General features: G+C 41.5%; 2 protein-coding genes across 2 annotated transcripts in view; both read right to left on the reverse strand.

Moving 5' to 3' along the window:
- Nucleotides 1–24156, reverse strand: part of RXFP2 (relaxin family peptide receptor 2) — a 71617-nt gene extending 47461 nt beyond the window's left edge. Inside the window, exons 1-2 of the mRNA XM_081083592.1 lie at nt 24108–24156; nt 1128–1274 (exon numbers count right to left, since the gene is read on the reverse strand). Coding sequence (XP_080939718.1) covers nt 1128–1274; nt 24108–24150 — 190 coding nt within the window. The 5' untranslated portion in view covers nt 24151–24156. The remainder of the gene's footprint in view (nt 1–1127; nt 1275–24107) is intronic.
- On the reverse strand, nt 3766–5266 carry LOC308514709 (PDZ domain-containing protein GIPC1-like). The gene has a single exon (XM_081084983.1). It carries the CDS (start codon nt 5258–5260, stop codon nt 4391–4393), a length of 870 nt encoding a protein of 289 aa, XP_080941109.1. The 5' UTR covers nt 5261–5266; the 3' UTR covers nt 3766–4390.
- Nucleotides 24157–24654: the final 498 nt, after the last annotated feature.

Consider the following 24654-nt stretch of genomic DNA (forward strand, 5'->3'; position numbering starts at 1 on the left):
GGCCCCACTCCTGACCGGCCCGCCCCACCCCAATAGGGGGCAGGGCTGGCCAGCCAACCTCCTGCAGCCCCTCCCCCCACCTGGCCCCAACCAGGATCAGCCCCCCCACCCCTATCAGGGTTTGGGCTGGCCAGCCAACTGCCTGAAATCACTCCCCTCAGCCTGCTCTGCCCCTGATGAGCCCCCACCACCCCGACTGGCCCAGCGCCCTTCCCCCCAGCCAACTCCACCCACGATTGGCCCCCTACCCCATTTGGGGGCGTGGCCAGCCAGCCCACTGCCCACAGACCTTCCCCATGGCTGGCCCTGTCCGATCTGTCCCAATTGGGGCTGGGCTGGCTGGACTCCACCCATGCACGAATTCATGCACTGGCCCTCTAGTCCTATATAATAAAAGGGTAATATGCGAATAGACCAATTGGCAGAACAACCAAACAACCAATCAAAGCATAATATGCTAATGATATACTATGTCTGCTCAACCACTTGCTATGACGTGTACTGACCACCAGGGGGCAGATACTCTGACCAGTAGGTTAGCTTGCTGCTGGGGTCTGGCCTATCGGGACTGAGCTAGATGGGCCGGACACACCCTGGAGCCCTCCCAGGGTCCCTCCCCTGCCCGATCTTGCACTGGTGAGGTCCCTCAGACTGATCTGCACCCTCTCACAATCTGGGATCCCTAAGGGAATGTTGGAGAGTCAGTTTCAGCCCAATACCGCAGGCCACTCTTCTTGGGAGGGCACTAGACACAGGGTTCATAGCTGGCGAGTGCTTCTGCAGCAGCGCGAGCCTCTCCTGATCAGGAATGATTGGGCATGGGCCTGCAGCAGGCACAGTGGGGCTAGAATGAGCAGAAGTGGCAGGTAGGAGCTGAAGGAGGCATTGGACTGTGGGTTTTGACCCATGCCCTGCAGGCCACCCAGAGGGACCTGACCCATGCATGAATTCGTGCACCAGGCCTCTAGTCATAAATAAATTTGGGAGCTATTATTTGTGTTACAAAGGGTTTCCCTATAGAATAACAAACCATGTTTTCCATTTCATTATAATTATTATCTGATTCACCCACAGTTTGAGGGTTCACAAAATGGGGTACACATATGGAGCTGAGCGGGAGTCCTCACCACAGTTCTCCTCATCAGCACCATTCCCACAATCGTTCACACCATCGCAATGAAAAGCACGTGGCAAGCACTTGGTCAGATTCCCACAGGGGAAATATCCTTTTTGGCACAAAGGAGTGATTACACTGTCTTCAGTCAGTGCAAAATCTGTGTGAAAGAGAGGACACAAATCTTATGTAATAGCAAGAAAGCATTGATATGTCCAAACTCTTTTCACGTTGCCCCATTTAATTTTCACAAAACCCTATGAGTTGAGTTTGTCTGGTGTTATTCATAATGCACAATTGCAATCATATCTAACATCAGCTACACCAAGAATGGAATCAAGGCTTATTCTGAAGTCACTTCAGGAAGTCTAAGTAAGCAATACCGAAGCAATTGTCCTACTTTTGGAGAAAATCAAATCCACTCCTAGAAACAGAAAGGCTAGACTGTGAGCTCACAGGATCAAATTGCTGGATTTATTTACTCATTAATCTTTTACAAGAAGGATTTGAAGTGACTTGTAACAAAAAATACATATGCAAAAGACAGTGTAAGTATAACTTAGAAATCCAGAACAACATTTGAATAAGGAGATCATAGTAAGTAACAATATCTCATTGAGCTCACTGTGTGCTAGGTGGTTGGCACAGTGGTTTATCTCAGTTATTCTTGAGATAAATATATGCTGGAAGCCAGTCCATCCTTGCTGCTTGGCGTGGTCGCTGCAGAAAGGAAACATCTGCACAGCGTATGTTTCAAGGGACCTGGCGTATATGGCATGCTGTTCTTGATGTGTTTGCTCACCTTCCTGGCACTATGTGTTTTAACCAAGGTCACCTCTCCGAGAAAGGTTGTTTCCCCAGGTAGGGATTTTTCCCTGAAGTTAGGGAGGGGATAAAACCCCTTAACTAAATGCCAGGCTGGTAGTTAATCACTTTAATTATGAACAATCACCCTTAAGCTACATAATCTTTACTCCCTGGAATGGAGATAAGAAATGCCCTAACCTTTGGAATAGAAATTTACAGGATTAAAATCAACTGGTATAAATACAGATGTAACAAGACAATAAAAAAACAACAACAAACAGAACTTGGCTGGAGATCCAAATCAGAAGTTGGCTAGAGATCCTGGCTAGGCTGCTGATCAACTGAAGGCTGTCTCCGTGTCATTCCTTCTTCGTCGACTCCGTCCACACCTTTGGGGACCCCTGGACCAGCTGGGGTTGGACCCCAGCAAATATATATATGTTTGAGGGATAAATACAGTCATCCATCTGGGAAGTCACAAAGGGCAGATTTGAGTCATCCCCCTGACTCCACAGGGCCATCTTAATCACTGTGCTATGAGAATATCAATTGAATAAGGATCCTACATTTCAAGAAGCATAAGTCTCCTATGAAAATGAACTAAAAATCATCTTCTTGGGCAGGGAACATAAGAGAAGATGAATGAAAGTTGAACAACTGCTACATTAAATGAAGAAACCCAGAAAGGAAAGATAACATTTACAGAGTTAACTATTTCTGACCATAAGATGACCAAGAAATTCCAGAAACTTAGATGTAAGAGACATTCTTTCAATTTTGTAAGAGTACTTTTCCAGGAAGTGAAGAGATGTGTTCTTTATACATATTCTGGTAGAATGGTGGTAGTCGTGTATTTTTTAAAAGGAGTACAACATAAAACTTCACAGAAATTGATTTAGAAGAGTGTAGACTCAGGCATGGCTACAGTTCAGTATGACTAATGGAAAGGAGAGAGGGGTGTTGGCAAAGTGTCTCTAGCCACAACATTGAAGTTTCGCATCATGGCCAGGAATTTCCTTGGATTGGTGTGACAATGTTTTTAATATGGCAGAAGGACAGAGAACAAACCTTTGTGAAGCATCATCTACTTTGTGGCGGGTGTCTCCTAATTATTTCATTTAATAGCAACTTGGCATGATTGGTGTTAATATCTACATGTAAAGATGAAGAAATGGAGACTGAAAACATGAAAGCACTTCGACTCTGGATCTTAGGAAAATGCCTTTGTGAGAGCTGGGCCCTCTAAGACATGCTGCCTGTAGCAAGGTGTTCTCCCAGCAGAATGATCACCAAGTTCTCCTAAAGTATGTGAAGCCTGCTGGCCCTCATTGTTTAAGAAATAGTGCCTTTGTTTTAGGGCAGGAGTTTGATTTTCAGCACTAAAGCTATGTGTGAGTTACAAGTTAATGTTAACCTTTTAGTGATATCGTTAGAGAATGAGTGGAGTATTGGATTACTTGAGTTTTAGTCCTTTATGCAGCAAAGGCATAGAAGAGGAGAATCTGGCCCTCTCTTGGGAGCTGCCAGATGTAACAGTGCACATTCTCCCCAGAAGCTGTGGGTCTTCCCTGAGTGGAGAGCATGGCTCTCAAATGCTTTCCTGAAATCTCTGGACTTTTGTTCTTACAAAAGAAAAATCTATTTTCTCCACTATTGCTGCAGTGGTGGATGAATGATTTACTATCAGCAAATAGGCCCAGGACAAGTCAGATCTGACTATTTTAGGAAAACTTTTTCTGCTTCGGGGTTGGCTTGTGAAGTTGCTTCCCATGGGGACATGTATACTGAGTCATGGATTTTTAAATCTCTTCTTTCTTTTCTTTTCTTTTTTTTTTTTTCAACAGCAGAGTCTTTATGTTCGACAGCAAATTCAGATACAAAAGCCCACCGCCATCATCCCTCATGCCCTGTCTGTCCTGGGCTGGGCTGAGGGAGACATAGGAGTGGGGTGGGGAGGTGGGAGGTTCACAGCAGACTTGTGTTTCAAATGCAGTGGTAGGGAGCTCCTCTGGAGGAATGGTGGGAGGGGGGATTATTGCATTTGCTGGGGGGAGGGACCCTCCCCCTTTTGAATTCCTTATGTCAGGAAACCAGGAGGTCAGGACCCCCAAACAGAACCCGAGGCCGCAGGGAGACAGAGGGACCAGTTTGGCCGCTGATGTGGAAAGTGTTGCGGGCGGGGTCTGGCTGCCCAATCTGGCTGGTCCCTCCCAGAGCCTGATCTGGCTGAGGTAGGTGGGGAACAGGGTGGGAGTAGGGGGGCAGCTGGGGACCCCAGCCAGGCTGGGATTAGGGAGGAGTGGTACCGACTGGAGTGGGGCAGGGGCTCAGCCCCACCTCCACGCCACATCCTGGAACTGCTGGGCCAGGGCCAGGCGGAGCCGGATGCCGGAGCCTGGACAGTGGTGCCCTCACCCCAGAGGCTCCCACCAGGCCCAGCTCAGGTCATCGCAAGGTCCAGTGGGAGTCCTAGTATCGGCCGACCTTGGCATCCCCAATGGCACCCCAGACATCAAAGACGAACTCATCAGGAAAGGCAAAGTCACCAAGCCGCTCATCCAGGGCCTCGGCCAGCTCGTCTGGATTCCTCTTGTCCTTCCCAAGCTCTACCATGGTGGCCGCCAACTCTGTGTCCCTGATGCCCATGTAACTCTCCAGCAGGTCATCTACTTTCTCAATTGCCTTCTCCTCAAAGGCCGAGGGCAGATCCTCTACAGTGGCAGGGCCCCGGGATCGGAGCCGGAGAGTCCCTCTGCCAGTGCCCAGCTGGGGGCCGGAGCCAGGACGGCCACCCCCTGAACGCATGCTGATCATGTCAAAAGCTTTGCGGGGCTCCGTGAGCTTCAGTGTGAAGGTGCGTCCTCGGGGCAGCTCCTTGAGCAGCCGGGCCACCTCGTAGTGCCGACAGCCCAGCAGGCTCTGCCCGTTGATGGCCTCGATCTTGTCGCCCACGCTAATGAGCTGCATGTGGTCAATGACGCTGCCCTCCTTGATGCGCTTGATGAAGGCGTAGCCGGCCCCGTTGTCCGTGATAGCGAGGCCCAGCGCCTCCTCCGACTTGAACACCTCCACCTCCTTACGCTGTCCCTTGACATGGGCCAAGATGAAGTCCTCCAGCCCAATCTGGCCCCCCAGGAGTTTGGCCATGTCCACTTTGTGGGTGTTGCAGGTGCAGAACATCACCTCGGCAGCTGGCAGCCGGAAGGCCTCCGCGATCTTGCCATACAGCTCCTTGACATTGGTAAAGCCCTCGATGCGACCAGTGGGACTGCCGTGGGCCAGCTGGGTGTGGAACACAAGGCGGGGACGCAGGGCTGGGGGAGGGGGAGGCAAGCCCATTTGGGGCCCCCCTACCCTACCTCTACCCAGGGGCCCCGGCTCCTCTACACCCAGCCCACCACAGCCTGGCTCAGCTTCTTCATTTTCCACCAGAGGTGGCGCCTTTTTCCGCCGCCCCAGTCCCAGTGGCGTGAGCAGTGTGAAGAGGGAGCAAGCCCAGGAGATCTAGACTAGTGCAGTTGCCTCCTCCAGGTTTTCCAGCTTCTACCCTTGCCCCCCACAGTCTCTTGTCAACACAGTAGCCAGAGTGATCCAGTTGTGTAGCCGTAGGCAAGTCACTTCACTTGAAGGGGCCTCAGTTTCATCTGCGCCGCCGCCTCCCTGCCCGCGCCCGGCTCTGCCCTCCACAAGCTCAAATCTCTTAACTTATTTCTTATAAAGATTTCTGTAGAAAGCAGATTTATGAAAACTAGTAGTCCTCCTATGTTTGGAATGTGTGTGAGTGAGGGTCAATATATCTTAGTGTAGTAGCTTTGGCATTTTTTAAGATAGTAATTCACAGTTAGAAATAAATTTTGTATCACATATAAATTTTACACAGACTGTAAATAAAATTTCTTGAAATATTACTTGTTTTTACTTTGTGGGATGTACTCTGATCATTGTTATTCTATCATATTTGCTTGAAAAGGGATTACAAGCTTCGAAATTGATCTTATGAACCATCCACTAATAGGATGCTACCCAATATTTACGATTTCACTCATATGTGAGATATAAAACAGAAAGCAACAAACTAATAAACAAAACAAATGTATAGAAACGGACAAAAATATGGAGGTTACCAGAATGGGGGAAGGAGAAGGTAGAAGAGGATAAATGGTTCAAATATATGGTGATGGAGGAGACTAGGCTTTGGGAATTGAACACATCATGCAATATACAGATGATGTATTATAGAATTGTGCACTTGAAACATATTTTTGTATTAACCAATTTCATCCCAATAAATTTAATAAAATTAAAATAAATAAAAATATTGATTAGCAATAAAGTGCTCTGGAGACCACCAGACCTACCTGGATGAGCATTCTCTCAGCCACTCACTAGCTGTGTAAATTTTGAGCAAGCTACTTAAGCTCTTTAATCTTGAGTTTTCTTTCATTTAAAATAAAGTTGATGATATCCCCCCAATGGGTGTGTTTCAGGAGTGAGACAAGTTAATGCTTGTAAAGTACTGGATAGTGCCTGGCCCATGGGGATCCCTCGGTTAATGTTGGCATACAGGCAAGTTCAACACAAGGTAAGAAATCAGGACTTTAATAAGGAAGCTCTAGTATCAAGTGTAAGCTTTCTGTACCTTAGCATGGCATGATTTTTTAATGTGACTTCTATGAAAGAAAAAATAGGGGCTATCATAAAGCTTCCTTTACTTCTTTATACTATTATATTTTAAAAACCGTATGACATATGCAGTTTATATCTTAGGCAGCCTCAAATCTCTTTTGAAAGCTAATGGGGGAGTTGTAACTGATAAATAAGCAATGAAAATACCTTCATAACCTATAAAATACTAATAATATTTTCTGAATGATCTAGAGGAGGTGATTAAATATTTGATTAAATACAATTTTGAAGAAGAAAGCTGAGGCTGGAGAAAACATTTTGAAGGTTTATATTAGCTCCCTTATGGGGTTGCCATAAAGATAAACTTGAGTCCTTTGAAGGCTGGACCGAACTAAATATCTACTTCACAGACGCAGACTCCCTTAGAGTGAGACAAGCAATTAGCTGTCACAGGAGGGATAGAGGTTATTTTCTTCTCCCAGAAAATACTGGGTTAATATAGCTAGTATGGGTGAGGGAAAAGGAGGGGAAGGGCTGACCATGTACAAACAGAAATGGTTGATTGCGTTTCTCCTAACTCCCCATCTTTCACCTGAGAATGTCTTCCTGAGGCATCTCAAGGTATAAATTTTATGATAGGAAAATAATGTAATGCAATCTATTTCCTATTCCCTGCCCTTTGTATCCTAAATCCCTCTTGTTCTATTTAGTGCCTGGTACTTACTTTATGCTCAGTAATGATTTTAACGAATAAGTGAATGAATAAATGAATGGGTTGGTTGGGAATAAACAAGAAATTGAAGAAAGCCCCTTTCAAGATGTAAACTTCCCAAAGTTGGAGCTCAGGGGCTAGGGTCTCTGAGAGGAGCAGCAGCACCACTCAGAATAGTTCTGACATGACACCAAGGTGAATCCAGCTCGCTTGCTGAGTCCACCTGCCAGAAGCTCTCCTACTTCTGGGAAGATTATTAGTGTGATTAAAAGCTGACCTTTGCAGGTAGATGATTTAATGTTTATTTGAAGGAAACTAGTAAAGTGTTCCTTAGAAGCTTTTATGTTGATGCCAACATGGGCCGGCAGGACCGGAGTGAAAGGGGGAGTGTGTGGACATGCACGGGTGTGTGTGTGTGTGTGTGTGTGTGTGTGTGTAAGGGACAGTCTGATGGTGTTTGCTCTCCTAGACAAGGAGCGGCTGCTACCTACACAGCCACTCCCTGGGCATGTCTCTGGCTTGAAGACAACCATCTTGAGGAGTTTATAAGGTCCTCTTTGGGAGGAGGCTGCAGGGAGCAGCAGCAGCTAGGCACCACCCGGACTCACTGCAGCCTGGGCCCGAACCCACATGCACCCTGCCCTGGGCCGAGCACCCTCCAAGGACACAAACCGGGACTATGCGCCTAAGTAGACACCGGTGGGACCCCTTCACGACTGCCACTGACACGGCAGGGCTATCACCCCTGCTGTAGACTTATCCACCACCACTGCTACTGTGCTGCCACCACTGCCTTAGAGCCCTGCTGTTCGTATCCACTGCCAGAGCTCAGGGGCAAGAACTGCACTGAAGGCCAGAGAGATAGATATAGCCCCCCGCCCCCCCCCCCCCCCCGTACCTACTAGAACTGAGGACCTGAGGAGACTGAAGAGACTGCAGATCTGTGGGTGAGATGGGAGTGCCTGGGACTGAGAGATGTGGCCCCAAGGGCACTGGATGAGGAGACTGCAGAAAGGGTACAGCCGTGGAAGCCTGGTGTGAAGTCCCTGGATAGAGTAGCACTAGCACCCTGCCATTGTGCAGCTGGGAAGTTCCTCCTGAGCAGTGGGAAGGACCATGCAATGGCACTTAGGGCGAGCCTACACTGGAGGGGTCTGAAGGACACGCCCAATATTGAATCTGGGGGACCCTTCATTTCTTGGGGGAACTCGTGCTGGTAAGCAGAAAGGGGGTTGAACAGTATGACCAGGAAGAAGATCAGCCCTGCCTACCTAGAATATAAGGAATGTGCCCTCTTTCCCACCAGCAAAACAGCTGCTTCTGACCTGACCTGTGATGATCTGAGGCAAGGGCAAACAGCCCTGGGTTGAAAATCCATGCCTCTGCAGGTGGCAGAGAGGAGGTGCCAACAAACTAGGCTGAGCTGAGACCTTGAAAGAGAGGAAGCCCCTCTGCCCCTCCCAACAGCCAAGACCAGGATACTCCTGCAGAACCCAGCTCTGTGGGAGAAGGGAGAACAACTCAAAACAGGGAAAATTAGGGTGTGAGACTAGAGGCAGACCCAGCCTCTGGGATAAGAAGTCCCCGCTCACTGGATTACTAGGGGCTTCAACATATCGGACCTCAATCAGGTTGCCCAGGGCCAGAAAAAGACATTGGCTCACATTAGCCTGCAACATAGAAGTTTCCAGGAGGCCCAGGATAGACTCACCAATGGCCTAGAGTCAACAACATCAGAGAAAAATCAAATGAGATTTACAAATAGCATACTCAAAGTTTTTTGAGTGTGTGAGTGTGTGTGTGTGTTTAAATATATTTTTATTGATTTCAGAGAGGGAGAGGGAGATAGAAACATCAACGATGAGAGAGAATCATTGATCAGCTACCTCCTGCACACCTCACAATGGAAATCAAGCCAGCAACCCGGGCATGTACACTGACTGGGAATAGAACCATGACCTCCTGGTTCATAGGTTGATGCCCAACCACTGAGCAATGCTAGCCAGTCTGCTTTTGATTCATGTGTGTGAGTGTTTGTGAGTGTTTTTTGTTTGTTAGTTTGTTTTTCTTTCTATAGTAGTTCTTTTAGCTTCCTTCTTGTTTCCATATTGCCATTTTTTTCTTCTTCCTCTTTCTCAGATTTTCTTTATCTATATAATAAAAGCCTAAGTGACCATTAAGGTGGAACGACCAGAATGACCGGTCGCTATGATGCACACTGACCACCAAGGGGCAGACGCTCAACATAGGAGCTGCCTCCTGGTGGTCAGTGTGCTCCCACAGGGGGTGCAACACTCAGCCAAAAGCCGGGCTCACGGCTGGTGAGCTCAGCAGTGGTGGCGGGAACCTCTCCTACCTCCTTAGCAGCACTAAGGAGCAGCAAGCCGAGTGGTAAGGAGCAGCGAACAAGCAGGTGGACATCCCCCAAGGGGTCCCAGACTGTGAGAGGGTGCAGGCTGGGCTGAGGGACCCTTCCCCACTGCATGAATTTCATGCACCAGGCCTCTAGTATCCAATATAAGTCTTTGGTCTCCTGTCTTTTAGTATTCTTTTTAGTTTTTCTTTGCTTTGCTTTCTCTTCTTTTTTCTTCTTAGTCTTTCCTGTTGTTGTTGTTGCTTTGTATAGCTTGATTTTTGTGGTGTTTTTGGTTTGGTCCTGCTGTGTCTTATTCTGTTCTGTCAGCACCTGTATAACAGCTGACATGATGAGGTTGGGATTGAGCCCCACTGTCAGCAATTCAGAGGGGAGACCCCTCCCACAAATTTACCATTGAAACAACAACAAAAAATAAGTTACCTACAAATAAACTTAACTAAGCAAGAAGTTAAAAAACCTGTACTTGAAAAATGATAGGACATTGAAAAAGAAACAGAGGAAGATACAAACAAATGGAAAGGTATTCCAGGTTCATGGATTGGAATAAATAACATCGTTAAAATGTTCAGATTACCCAAAGCAATCTATATAGTCAAAGCAATTCCTATTAAAATACCAATGGCATACTTCACAAAACTAGAACAAATACTCCAAAAATGTATATGGAACCATAAAATACCCTGAATAGCCTCAGCAATCTTGAGAAAAGAGAAAAATGTTGGAGGGATCACAATACCAGATATCAAACTATATTACAAAGCCATTATAATGTAAACAGCCTGGTACTGTCACAAGAACAGGCATATAGACCAATGGAACAGAATAGAAAACACAGAAATTGACACACACCATTGTGGCCAATTAATATTTGACAAAGGAGGCAAGAACATACAATGGAGTCAAGACAGTCTTTTCAACAAATGGTGTTAGTAAAACTGGACAGACACATACAAAAAGATGAAACTAGACCACCAATTTACACCATACACAGGAATAAACTCAAAATGGATAAAAGACTTAATATAAGCCATGAAACCATAAAATTCCTAGAAGAAAACATAGGCAGTAACATCTCATGTAGCAGAATTTTTGCTGATACAACTCCCAGGGTAAGAGAAACAAAAGAAAAAATAAACAAATGGGACTACATAAAAATAAAAAGCTTTTGCACAGTAAAAGAAACCACCATCAAAATGAAAAGGGACTGCACTGTATAACAGAACATATTTGCCAAGGATACATCTGATACGGTGTTAATCTCCAAATATATAATCTACTCATACAACTCAACAAAAGGAATACAAACAATCCAATTGAAAAATGGGCAGGGGACATGAATAGACACTTTTCCAAAGAAGATATACACATGGCCAAGAGACATATGAAAAAATGCTCAAAGTCACTAATCATCAGAGAAATGAAAATTAAAACCACAATGAGATATCATCTCACACCTGTCAGATGGCTGTCATCAATAAGTCAACAAAGAACCTGTGCTGGCAAGGATGTGGAGAAATGGGATTACTAGTTCACTGCTGGTGGGAATACTGACACTGTAAAGAACACTATGGAGTTTCCTCAAAAAATTAAAAATAGAACTTCCATTTGACCCAGCAATCCCACTTCTTGGAATATAGTCTAAAAACCATGGAACACCGATCAGAAAGAATATATGCATCCCTATGTTCATAGCAGCATTATTTACAATAGCTGAGATTTAGAAACAGCCCAAGTGCCCATCAGTTGCTGAATGGATAATAAAACTGAGGGACATTTACACAATGGAATATTATACAGCTGTAAAAAAAGATGGATCTCTTTCCCTTTTGGGACAACATGGTTGGACCTGGAGACTATTATGCTAAGTGACATAAGACAATCTGAGAAAGACAAACATCACATGATCTCACTTATTTGTGGATTGTAAAGAACAAAATGAATTGACCAACAAAATAAGACCAGAAGCATGAGGCATAGAACAGACTGACATACCTCAATGTTGGGGTGGGGGCATGAGGAAAGAGAAACCAAATAATGTAATATACTTTTATGCGTAGCCCATGGACATGGAATAGGGTAGTGAAGACCTGGTGGTTGGGGAGGGGTTGAGTAGGAAGTAAAGGGGGAAAAATGGGAGACATCTATAATACTGTCAACAATAAAAAATCACTAACAGGGAAAAACAAGGGTGATTATAAAACTGTACTAATTCCTAAACAAATGATCTCTTGTCTGAGAAATAAAATTAAGTATAGTTATAGAAAAAACAAAACAACAACAACAAAAAAGCTTTTATGTTAAGGTGTGTGGAGAGAAGTTAGCCTGTCAGTCATTGTTTTTAAACTTAGAAATTTTCTACTTTTCTGCTTTTGTTTGGTCCTTCCTGCCCTAACAGGGTTGTGTGGCCTTATCAACCCAAATGTATAGGATTCAGATTCAGTTCCAAGCACATATTTCCTTCACCTCCTCATTTCAAAGACCCCTGTCTTGACTGAATTTCTCTAAGCCCCACTTCCTGTCCTGTTTTCTGAAACAAAGTGACCACCTCTGGCTGGTTAAGGTCCCTCAGGATCCTACCCACAGATTTACTGCAGAAACAATCACCCCATCTCCCTCCTCAGGTGGCTGCCTGATCTTTGAACAGTCAGATTTGGGGAAATGATGTCTAATTTTGTGGTACAGAGTATAGACTTAATACATGTTGATTTAAATTAGGGGGGAAAATAGAATTTCAAATTGTCAATATCACCCTCACCAGGGATGGATTTCAGCTCCATGTACCCCTTGATTGGGTGTTGTTACCTAGTTCACAAACTAAATGTCGTGGTCCCTGATGGGTTCTAAAGTAAATATAAAGGCACAAGAAAGTCTTATCTTCCAAAAATATTTCTTCTATGACCAGTAAACTGCTTAACTTCATCTTTAGAGATGTGTTCTTTTAGATTAAAATCCTTTTTATAGTATTTAAATACCTCTCTTGTTCTGCATGAGTTTGAGAGATTGTCTTCTTCTTAAAACCTTCCTGAGCACAGTGAGCTCAGAGAATGAATGCTCTGGTGGGTGGAGGAAGAATAACTTGGAAAGGGTGAAGCCTAATGGAACTTTGGCACAGGAAATGTAGGGAGGAGAGAAGGTGATACCTTTTCCCGCTTTGCTTCCCTCTCTCTCCTAATTCCTCTCTGATTTATTAACTGCTCTGTCTCAAGGGACTTTCCCTGGCTATTCTTCTCCTTGATTGTAGTTCCTCCAAATTCTGGTCCCATTGACTTCCAAATTAACCTGCCTGCATGTGAACTGGGAAGGATGTACCTCTTACAAGTGTGGGCACCACTCACAGAGACTACTGATGAAGGGCTGTGCAGAAGCCACACTGTCCCAGGCTGAGGCCCTACACCCTTCCTTCATGATGCATAAAGGATGAAGGTCACCTTTCCTGCCTGCAGAGAAGCCTTCCATTTTTATTCTATAGAATTCCATTTAATCTCATCTTCTCAGAATCCCTCTTCATTAATCATGTCTGTTATCTCTTATATTTTCAAAATCCTTGTCCCTTCACTGGTTTTTCTATTAACAGTAATCTTATTCAATCAGCTTCCATCTTCAAAACAAACAAACAAACCAAGCAACCAATCAACCCAAATCCTATATCCACACTAAAGCTAAAACACACTTTTCCCTTTAAAATCAAATTATCAGAAAAAAAATCGTAGAAGCCAGTGTCTCCAGTCCTCATCATGCTTTCTTTCTTAAATTCACAGCATTCATTTTTGGCCTTGCTGCTCCACTAAAATTATTTAACTATAGTCACTAGTATCTTCTTTGTCACTAGATTCAATAGGCATTTTAAAGTCTCTACTTTACTTAGTTCTTTGCAGCATTTGAATCAGCAAACCAGTCAGCAGGTTGTAACCTATTTGTTCCTTGGCTTTGTGAAATCTCACTGCCCTGGTTTACTTCATCCTTCTCCATATTTTCTAAAGGTCCCTCTTCTGCTTATATCCTTAGTTCACTGCTTATTTTTCTCTGTCATTACCCTGAATGTAATCCATATACATAAGGTCAAAGGTTTCCTAGACCAGTCAAATCAAGTAAATAATTTACAGGGACCTGCAAAAAGTTACTAATATCTTAGACTATCAAATAAGAACATTATAAATCTTAAATTACCATGTATTATAATAATTTATTAGAAAAAAGAGTCTTTACTTGGTAAAAATTAGAGAGAGCATATCCACAGAAGAAAAAACAATCCTTTGAAATGAATACAGTTATCTCTATGAAAAACTCACTTATCTGTGTTCATGGTCTGGTGAAACTTTTCTTCCTGACAGCCTGTTTGGAATTGTGTGAGAAAATTGGACCTGGAAATGCTACCAGAATTCCTTAGGGAGGTTAGTCCTCTGTTCTGTAGCTCACAAATATTTTTTCCCACTTTGTCACTTGTCTTTAACTTTGCTTATGACAGGGGCTCCAGAGATGAAACCATCAGACCCTTTAAAATAACTATGCAGCCCTAACCGGTTTGGTTCAGTGGATAGAGCATCGGCCTGCGGAATCAAGGGTCCCAGGTTCAATTCTGGTCAAGGGCATGTACCTTGGTTGTGGGCACATCCCCAGTGAGGAGTGTGCAGGAGGCAGCTGATGGATGTTCCTCTCTCATCGATGTTTCTAACTCTCTATCCCTCTCCCTTCCTCTCTGTAAAAAATCAATAAAATATATATTTAAAAAAATAAAATAAAATAACTATGCAAACTAAAAATAGAAGGTAATTTACTTGATTTAATAAGGATATCTATGAAACCTCATAGCATATATTGCACTTGATGGTGAATTTTTTAAGGCTTTCCCTTTGAGATCGGGAACAGGACAGCAATGCCACTACTATTGCACATGTTCAACATTCTACTTGGAGAACTTAGCAAACACAGTAAGGCAAGGCAAGTCAATCAATGGTATAAATATTGGAAGAGAAGAAATAAAACTATAAATGTTCATGAATGATATGATTGTGACATAAAAATCCAAAATAATAAGTTTTGACCAGCCTGGGGATCGAGCCTGTAACTGAGGTACACACCCCTGACTGGAATCGAACTCAGGACCCTTCAGTCCACAGGCCAACACTATATCCACTGAACCAAACCAACTAGAGCTTATGTTGACATTTTTTCTTGAAGCTATCTACTATGGGAGATAGCTTCTTCTAAAATCCAGGTAGACTCTATGTAGGTTGGGGTAAGGTGGCCCACGCTGGCTTATCATACTGTAGGCTCTATCTCTACAGGTAATTTTCTGATGCATTACTCTTTGCAAAACTTGCAATTCACACAAACGATGCATAAAAGCCATAGCATCCACATAATCCTGTGCTCTTAGGGAGGGCAACTTATATCTCTCAGTAGATAATTTTTAGCTGTATTTATTGCAGTAAGAGTAGCATTTTTAAGTGGGAAACAGAAAACAGCTTCTGGTCAAGATGGCAGCCTAGGTAAATGTGGTACTTGCATCTTCCCACAACGATATCACAATTCAACTAAACTACAGAACCATCATTCAGAACTACTTGATATCTAGCTGAACAACAACAAGAAATCCTAAAACTAAGTATATTAAGAAGAAACCCATTGAGACTGGTAGGATAGGTGGAGACACAGACCAGGATGATCCAAAACCCATATGTGGTAGATAAAAATCAGGAGGGATATCTCAGTTGTGGAGTTCCCCCTGATGAGCAAGGGTATCAGCCCCACACATCAAGCCTCCAGCCTGGGGTTCCAGGACCAGGAAGACAAGTCCCATAACTTCTGGCTTTAAAAACCATCAAGGATTGTGGCTGAGTAAGACCAAGAGCAGATGGAGTCCCAGGCAGTTCCTCTTAAAGGGCCTGCACATGTACTTACTTTCACTTTGACATGTACTTACAATCCCTCTGAACTTAAGCACTGAAACAGCAGCTCAAAAGGCACCAGAAACATATGGGGAGGAACTGAAGTGTCTGACATTAGGGTGAGAGCTGGAGGGACAAGTTTCTGCCAGACAAAAGTGCTGGCAGAGGGCATTGTTCCTTTTCTGAGCCCTCTCCCCACAAAGCCAGAAGGCAGGTGTCATATCTGAGTCTTCATAAATAAGGCTATCATTATTTACCCACCTTGGTGATTCCCTAAGACCCTGCCCCACCAACTTTTGGGGCTATCCAAGCCATTTCTAGTGACATTTCCATACAAATGGCCTTTCTCGCCTCATGCTTCAGACTTTCATAAAAGCTCTCAAAGAAGCAGTATCTGGACTCAGTGTGCCCCATACTTCTTGATAAGTGTCCCCAAACCAGGCACTAGTGGCAGCCAGCCTTGGTTCACAGTTTGGCCTCTCCCAGGTAACTTCAAGTCCAGCACAAGTAGCAATCATCTGCAGATCACTCTGTCACTCATGCCAAGTGGCCACGGACAGAACACAGGCAGTGACTGAAATTGGCCTGTACCTCCTAGAGCCAGAACACCCAGTGGATAGCTTCAAACTATGTCAAAGTACCATCCAACCACCTCCATAATTGACACATTCAAGGGCAGAACTCAACAGGCACCAGAGCCTCACTGAAGTAAGTCCTGCTCCATAGGTTGGGCCCCTGCACAGCTGATCCTCCACGGTGGTCACAGACAGTCTTTGCAATGGATTGACTCAACTATAACAGGAGGGTGTACACAGCCAACACAGGCATGTGCATCTGGAGTGCCTAGCTCAGGTAAATTGAGAGACTATGCCACAGGACCCTATAGGACATCTACTACTTTAGTCCACCCTACCAAGCCCAAGAGACATAGAAGCTCTACCTAATACATAGAAACAAACACAAGGAGGCTGCCAAAATGAGGAGACAAAGAAATATGTCCCAAATGAAAGAACAGAACAAAACAGTAAAAGAAAACCAAATGGAGACAAGTGACCTACTAAGTGCAGAGTTCAAAACACTGGTTATAAGGATGCTCAATGAATTTAGGGGCAGAGTAGATGAACTTAGAGAACACTTCAACAGCATAAAAAAGGACATGGAGCCTGGTCAGCATGGCTCAGTGGTTGAGGGTCTACATATGAACTAGGAGGTCAAGATTTGATTCCAGATCAGGGCATATACCAGGTTGTGGGCTCAGTCTCCAGTGTGGGACATGCTGGAGGCCACTGATCAATGACTCATTCTCATAATTGATGTTTCTGTCTCTCTCCCCATTTCCCTTCCTCTGAAATCAATAAAAAAATATGTATTTCTTAAAAGGACATGGAAACCTTAAAAAAGAACCAGTCAAAAATGAAGGATACACTAACTGAAATGAAGAATAATTTACAAGGAATCAACAGTAGAGCAGATAAAGCTGAGGTTCAAAATAGTGATTTGGAATATAAGGAAGCAAAAAACACCCAATCAGAACAATGAGAAGAAAAACAATCCAAAAATATAAGGACAGTGTAAAGAGCCTCTGGGGCAACTTCAAGTGTATCATTCAAATCATGGAGGTACCAGAAGGAGAAGAAAAAGAGCAAGAAATTGAAAACCTATCCAAAAAAATAATGATGGAAAACTTCCCTAAGCTGGGGAAGGAAATAAACATGCAAGTCCAGGAAGTATAAAGTTCCAAACAAGATGAATCTAAAGAGGCACACACCAAAACACATCATAATTAAAATACAAAAGGTTAAAGACAAAGAAAGAATTTTAAAGGCAGCAAGAGAATAACAGTTAGTTACCTACAAGTGAGCAGAGTTCAAAACACTGGTTATAAGCATGCTCAATAATTTAGGGGAAGAGTAGATGACTTGTCAATTGATTTCTCAACAGATACATTTCAGTCCAGAAGGGATGGCAAGAAACATTGAAAGTGATGAAAATCAAGAACTTACAATCAAGATTATTCTACCCAGCAATGCTATCATTTAGAATTGAAGGACAGATAAAGGGCTTCCCAGATAACAAAAATCTAAAGAAGTTCACCACAACCAAACCAATATTACATGAAATGTTAAATGGTCTTTTTTAAGAAGAAAAGATAAATAAAATGGCAATAGATACATACCTATCAATAATTTAATCTAAAAAAATAAATAAATGAATAAGCAGAACAGAAACAGACTCATAGACACAGAGACAATTTTGATGGCTACCAGATGGGAGAGGGGATGAGGAGTTGGGTGAAAAAGGTGAAGGGATTAAGAAGTACAAATTGGAAGTAACAGAATAATCACGGGAATGAAGTACAGCATAGGGAATATAGTCAACAATATTCTCATAACTAATTATTGTGCAGATGGGTACAAGATTAATGGGATGATCACTTAATAAATTACATAATGTCTAATCACTTGGTTGTACACCTGAAACCAATATAATATTGTATGTTAATTGTGATTAAAATATAAAAATGATGCCCGGCCGGTGTGGTTCAATGGTTCAGCATCCATCTATGAACCAGGAAGTCACAGTTCGATTCCTCATCAGGCCACATGCCCAGGTTTTGGGCTTGATCTCCAATCGGGGGAGTGCAGGAGGCAGCCAATCAATGATTCTCTCTCATCATTGATGTTTCTATCTCTCTCTTCCTCCCCATTCCTCTCTGAAATCAGTAAAAATATATTTAAAAAATAAAAAAAATTATTTAAAAAAACAATCATAAAGAAATTGCTTTGGAATACGGGAACAGGGTTTCTTAATAGCATTCAGCCTGGATTATTATTATTTTCCTGTCCATGAGCAAGTTTACATAAAGACTAACTTATCTCACCTTCTGACAGAATTTGAGGCTTTTAAAGGAATACTTTTGCAGTGGACTTCAAAGGCAGAATGAAAGAGGATCAATATTTTATTAGCTTCTTGTATTTTGTGAATTTACATATAAAGAAATTAAGAATAGAAATATGTACAACAATAGGTATATTATGTTTCACCTATGTGGTTAGGACAGAACATCTCAGGCAAGTTGTGAATAAGACACAGAAAAAGAGTGGGGAGAGGAAGAGAGAGAACCCTGAATTATCACTCTTGTCCTGCTATAGGCAAATGACTAGTCCAGTGTCCACTGACTGGACCATAATTTGAACAAAATAGTGGATAATGAAAACCAGGTGATAAATGAGAAAGATTATCTTGCTCCAAATCCAAGAGACTCTTCCTCAGCCACTGTGTCATAGGTTTACTAATTTTTTTCTTATTTCTTAAGGAGGGAGTAGTAATTAATATCAAGTCTACTTTATAGTTAAGCTTATATATTAATTATACTTTTTTGAATTATATTCTTTATCAAGAGGCTATACACTGATTATCTGACAATGTAGCTTCAGCAATTTCCTTGCTAAATTAATTTGTCCCCAAATAAAAAAAAGTTTTCAGGTAGAATTAATGTGTTAAATAATCCAAGTGAACTTAATTAGCAATTCGGGTACACATGAAGAGTTCAACAAGGATTTGGCATCTCTTATAGAAAAGAAGCCTAACTATACTCTACCAATACCAGTGTTTGTAGTGGTGTGATCCATGGGACAGGTTCATCAGGTTGCCTGGGGTGCAGAATCCCACAGCTCACCGTGGGGACTGAAGTCCTAGAATCTGTTTTTTTAACATCTTCACAGTGGTTCTCAGAAACTCAACAATTGCACAAATATGCTGGCTGAGGTTACACCAAAGGCCAAAGGCTGGTAAGGATCAGGAATGTGACTTGAACACATGCCTGCTAGCCCCTAAATGGAGCTTCCTTGCCACTCCACTGCCTCTCCTGTCCTAACTCCTTATACTTGCACAGCTCTTTACTTCACAGTTCCAGATCTCTGATGTGTGTGGCCTCTCATGTTCAGTCTCAGATCAAGCAAAAGCTGAAGAATAAAATCTACCTTCTTTTCTGAGCTTTTGGGTCAAGATGATCTATTGTGAGCAAATCCTGAATATGTTCCCTACAACATAGCTGCTCCATAGGCACAGGAAAGATTGACATGTGTTTTCATTAAAACATTCAGCTCACAGATGGAAGACCTCTCCACAGAACATTAATACAGGAAAAGCCATTGATGTGACAGGAGTTAAACCATTTGTTGGCAGAAAGCTGACACTGAGTAAGCATAGAGAGCTAGATTTTGGCCTATTTGAGAAAGGGACTGAACGCAGCCTCACCACAGAGGCTGGGACAGACAGGAAGTATGTGCAGGGAGTTACCCCGACAGTGAGTGGGGATGAAGGAGTTCTGCCTGACACCAAGACTGAGATTTGAATGTTGCCCTTGACCATGGCCAGCAGGACTACAGATTGGGCAAGAGCTTTGGAATTGGATCACCGCAGTGTAAAGTCCCCGAGATGCTAATATAAACTATAGGCTCTGATCTGAAGACTCCAATGGACTTTGTGGAGGCGATTAAGAGACCACTCACATAGAGACGTGTGTGGGAGAAAAATCCCTCCAACTTCATGAAAGTGTCCAGGGCTCTACCTAAGAAAGAATTGATCCCTGAGGAACCAAGAAATGACAGTGCTTTCAAAAGCAGTTAAAAATATGGATGGTTAAATCCTCAAAGAAATAATGGAAGGAAGAATATCATTAAGTAAGAACCGAAGTTTATAAAGCCAGACCAACTTTAAATTCTGTTGAAATTATGGGAATGAAATTTTTAAAATTTTATAGACTAAATAAAAATAAACTGGAATCAGAGAAAGGGAGAATTAGTTAAATTTATCCTTTCCTTATCAAACATATATCCTATTTACACAGAACTTTTGTGGGCAAAGAAAATAGCCATATAGAACTGGTGAGAAATGTTTATTGAAGGTTTAATTTTTTTTTTCTGTGCATACTGAACAACTGGGAGTATAGGGCTGAGAAATGGGTGAATGTGAATAAAGCATGGAAGAGAGCGTTATATTTTATTTTCAGATAATTGTGCCTCTGATTCCACTATTATTTCTCTTGTAAAAGAAGCAGATTCATTTTGCCTGATAAATGTTAGTTTCATGTTTAACAAATAAGTAAACCAAGCTGTTTTTGATTCTCAAATGTATGTATATGTAAGTCTAAAAACTCGGTGCATTTATCCTAATATATAAAAAGCCAGGGGCCATCACGACCAAAACAACCAGATGAACGACCAAACAGCAGGCTGTGTGGGGTGATTACGCCAGCAGGAGGGGTTAGTGAGGAATGTCCAAATGACTGGACAGCAGGCTGCATGGGGTGACCAGGTGGGCAGGGGGGCAGTTGGCAGTGACCAGGCTGGCAGGGGAGGGGAAGTTGGGGACAACCAGGCTGGCAGGGGGGTCAGTGAGGGGCAACCATGCTGGCAGGGGGGCAGTTAAGGGCAACCAGGTTGGCAGAGGGGGGCAGTTGGGGGCAACCAGGACAGCAGGGAGCAGTTGGGGGCGACCAGGCTGGCGGGGGGGGGCAGTTAGGGGTGATCAGGCCAGCAGGCAGAGGCGGTTAGGGGTGATCAGGCTGGCAGGAGGGGCAGTTAGGGGCAATCAGGTGGGCAGGCAGCCAGGTGAACAGTTAGGAGCCAGTGGCCCCAGATTGTGAGAGGGATGTCCGACTGGAAGTTTAGGCCAGGATCGGGTCTAAACTGGCAGTCAGACATCCCCTGAGGGGTCCCAGATTGGAGAGGGTGCAGGCTGGGCTGAGGGGACCCACCCCTCATGCATGAATTTTGTGCACCGGGCCTCTAGTAATTATATAACTTTGTACACAAAAACTAGTCTTAGTTGAATTTTATTCAGGTTGCAATTTTTTTAGAATAAAAATATGATATTTCAATATCAGTTTATTTGAAAGCAGTATCCCAATTTTGTCTCTAAAATTCAGATGACAGCCAATTTTGTCACTTCAAGTGAGAGTCCTTAAACTTTTATTACATATGGTCATATTTATTCACAATAAGATGAAGAAACAAATAAATATCTGTCGCAAGACTTGGTTAGTTAGTGCTTACCGGAGGACATAGCTTCATAGCTTCAACTTCCGAGTGTCTCTCTAGCGTGTCCTCTCCTGCCTCACAGCAAGCTCCATGCAGCCCTCAAGCAGGACAGTTTCTTTTTCATTAGTGCTGCTGCTTCAGCCTCTCAGTATGACTGCTTGGCGATATAATTTATTTTCACAGCTATCAGCAGCATGAATGCAATTGTGTGAAATTAAAATTTAGTTGGAAAACCTTTTATCAAGTTCTGGAGTGGAGGTTTGAATTAGTCCATTAGGGGGCAATCACATACTGCTCACTTCAAAATGCTGCTCAGGGCTTCTTTGATGACTGCATTTTTCAAGGTTAGCAAATTATTTGAATAAGGTACAATTGGTAGTTACCAAGTAATGTTCTCCATACTTCATGCTTTAATTTCCCATATAAGCCCATGTTTTTGATTTGTAATATTGCCCATAATTAGTCCACACCAAAAAGTTATTTTTGGTGGTAGCTTGCAGCTGGTTAGCAAGCATACCCAATGAATAAATTGACAATAAAGTACATGTTAGAAAACAATAAGATATTTTATCTTTACTTATAAATTAGTGTCTATAGCTTAAGATAGTTGATATTGTTTATTTTTTAGGCACTCAAGGGTGATCACGGCCAGAAGGATGGGGGTGGGGGAAAAAAATCATATAATTTCTACCTTTTCCTTTTGTTTAGATCTAGTCTAAAAATCTATCAGAAATATTTATTTAAATGTAGCTTACCTAAATTTAAAATACTTTTATTTGTTTATTAAGTAGTTTTACTGCTTGAACTGCCCATAATTTTATTGTGAGAAAGTAAAAAGTTTTGCTAATTATATATCAAATTACTACTGTATTTATATAAGGAGGAGAGAGATATCAAAGCCTTGGTTAATATGCCTTGGAAATAAATAATTTTAAATATAAAGGTTTAAGTTAGCAGTCAAAAGTAATGTAAAATTAGAAAGTAAAAATTTCCAGGGGATTACAATTAATCAATACTTATCAGTTTGGTAGTATGAATCTGAAATATGACATTTACTTAGATATTAAAAATATCTGTTTAAAATTTATTTTCCTCTTTTTTTTAAATAACACAGTGTGATAAATCTTAGGACATTATTTTAGTAATAGATGTCTTCATTTCATAAAGACTGTATTTCTAAGCAAAGTCAGTTAGATACTTTACCAGAAGTAATAGCAGTATTATAGTAAAACTGGTTAACTATAGTTAATTCCTGTACTATAAAGAATTTTTTTAGGGCACAGATAACCTCTACAAAGTGTGTTGAATTCAAGAAACTACTTTTTAACTGTTTATTCTTAAAAAAATCATAAAAAATTGAATATTATAAATGTGCATAGGACATGAACTTCTGAGGAAAGACCTTAATTCAAAGAAATAGACAGCTTTTTACAACTGTATTTTATACAAAATGAGTTCATATATTTTTTTCTCCTTAGATAACACAAGTTTTCATGGAAGAGAGATGAAAACATAAAACAAAAATTGTGCTAAGTATATTAAAATAATGCTTTAAAATAATTTGAAACAAAGTTTTAGTATTTCAAATTTAAGCTAAAACTTAAATGTTTTATTAGTTGGAAGTTCTCAAATAATTTCTCATAAATACTGCATTTTATTTCAAGATTAATAATATTTAATTGAATTCATTTACTAAAATTGAATATTTTAAAAACCTAAAACAAATTTCTCAGAAAATAAAAATAATTTCAAATTCTAACTTGCATTCTTTTTATAAAAAGTCTTAATGAAATTATAAACTTAAATAGATTTTGTAATAGTAATAATAAATTCAATATGTATTGAGTATGATGAACAGATTATGTATTTACAAGTGTACAAGCTCATAACAAAACAAGTTTATATATATAAACCAGGTGAAAATTAAATGTTATTTTTTTCTCAGCTTTACAATAAAAATACCACTAACTTGAAAATTAGCAGTTAGGCTGAAATAAAAATGTTAAACAGAAAAGAAAATTATCTAAATGTGTATACTTTTGTATGTTTTTAATGATTTTATTTTAGATAGGTTTGCTCTTTGGGAAAGATAATGATTTTTTATTTGTCTGTGACTTTGCAATTCTCAATGTAACTACATTTACAACAAAACAAAGCAACTAACAATTACATAAATGTTATAAACACATTACAGCAGGTTGAAAGTTCGTAAGATAAAATTTTAATTTGTTATTCATCTGTTTTCACATATTAAATTTTTTCTCCATTATAATTGATATATTTAGCATTGCTTTTAAAATATATTATATCTGCAATTTTAATAATATAAAAGACAAGTTTCCTGAAAAATTTGTTGCACCTATAAATTGCTAGGATGAGACTCTAAGTAGTTAGAGATAGTGACAATGAAAATGACAATGCAGACTGGAGGGCTGTTATCAAACACTGCAATGAATCTATTACAAATATGATAAAACTGGATAGAAATGTTATATTTTTTGGAATTGCACTCACGTAAGCGAGAAAACAGCAGCCTTACCTTTGACATATATCAAAACGATGAAATGCAGTAGAAGGAACATTGTAATCAATCTGCAGTTGAAGAAATGCTTTATACCAGAGTAATAGGAATAGGTTCACAGCAATTGAGTTATTAGACATGTCCTCCTTATACCTCAGAAGGAGTAACTTCGGTGCCTCCCAATGGGCTGAGCATGCTCACTGCACTGGCACAAGGGGAGACGGTGTTTTGTCACAATGCAGCCTATCTTTCTTTTTTCTTTTTAATTTAAATATTCAGTTGTATTCTTGGTCATTATTTTATAATAGTATTCTACAGAGGGACATAGATAAAACTTTGGTATTCTTAGATAAGAAACATTTTATTTAAAAAAATCACTTTATTTTTTCCTCCTCCAAGCATGTAGTTCAGTTTGCTCTTATTTAAATCCAAACATAAACAGAGGTTCTTAAAATGTGAAGGGATATAGATTTACAATGAATAGGTGATGAAACCCTCTGTAAGCATATTTTTATGCAATAAGCAACTGACACAAAGCTACTCCTGGCAAATACACTTCTATTCA

The sequence above is a fragment of the Myotis nattereri genome, assembly GCF_964212035.1.
Source record: "Myotis nattereri genome assembly, chromosome: 2".
Classification (NCBI taxonomy): domain Eukaryota; kingdom Metazoa; phylum Chordata; class Mammalia; order Chiroptera; family Vespertilionidae; genus Myotis; species Myotis nattereri.

What these genes read in the sequence shown, in the direction of transcription:
- LOC308514709 (XM_081084983.1), bottom strand. Translation starts at nt 5,260, where the DNA reads ATGGGCTTGCCTCCCCCTCCCCCAGCCCTGCGTCCCCGCCTTGTGTTC.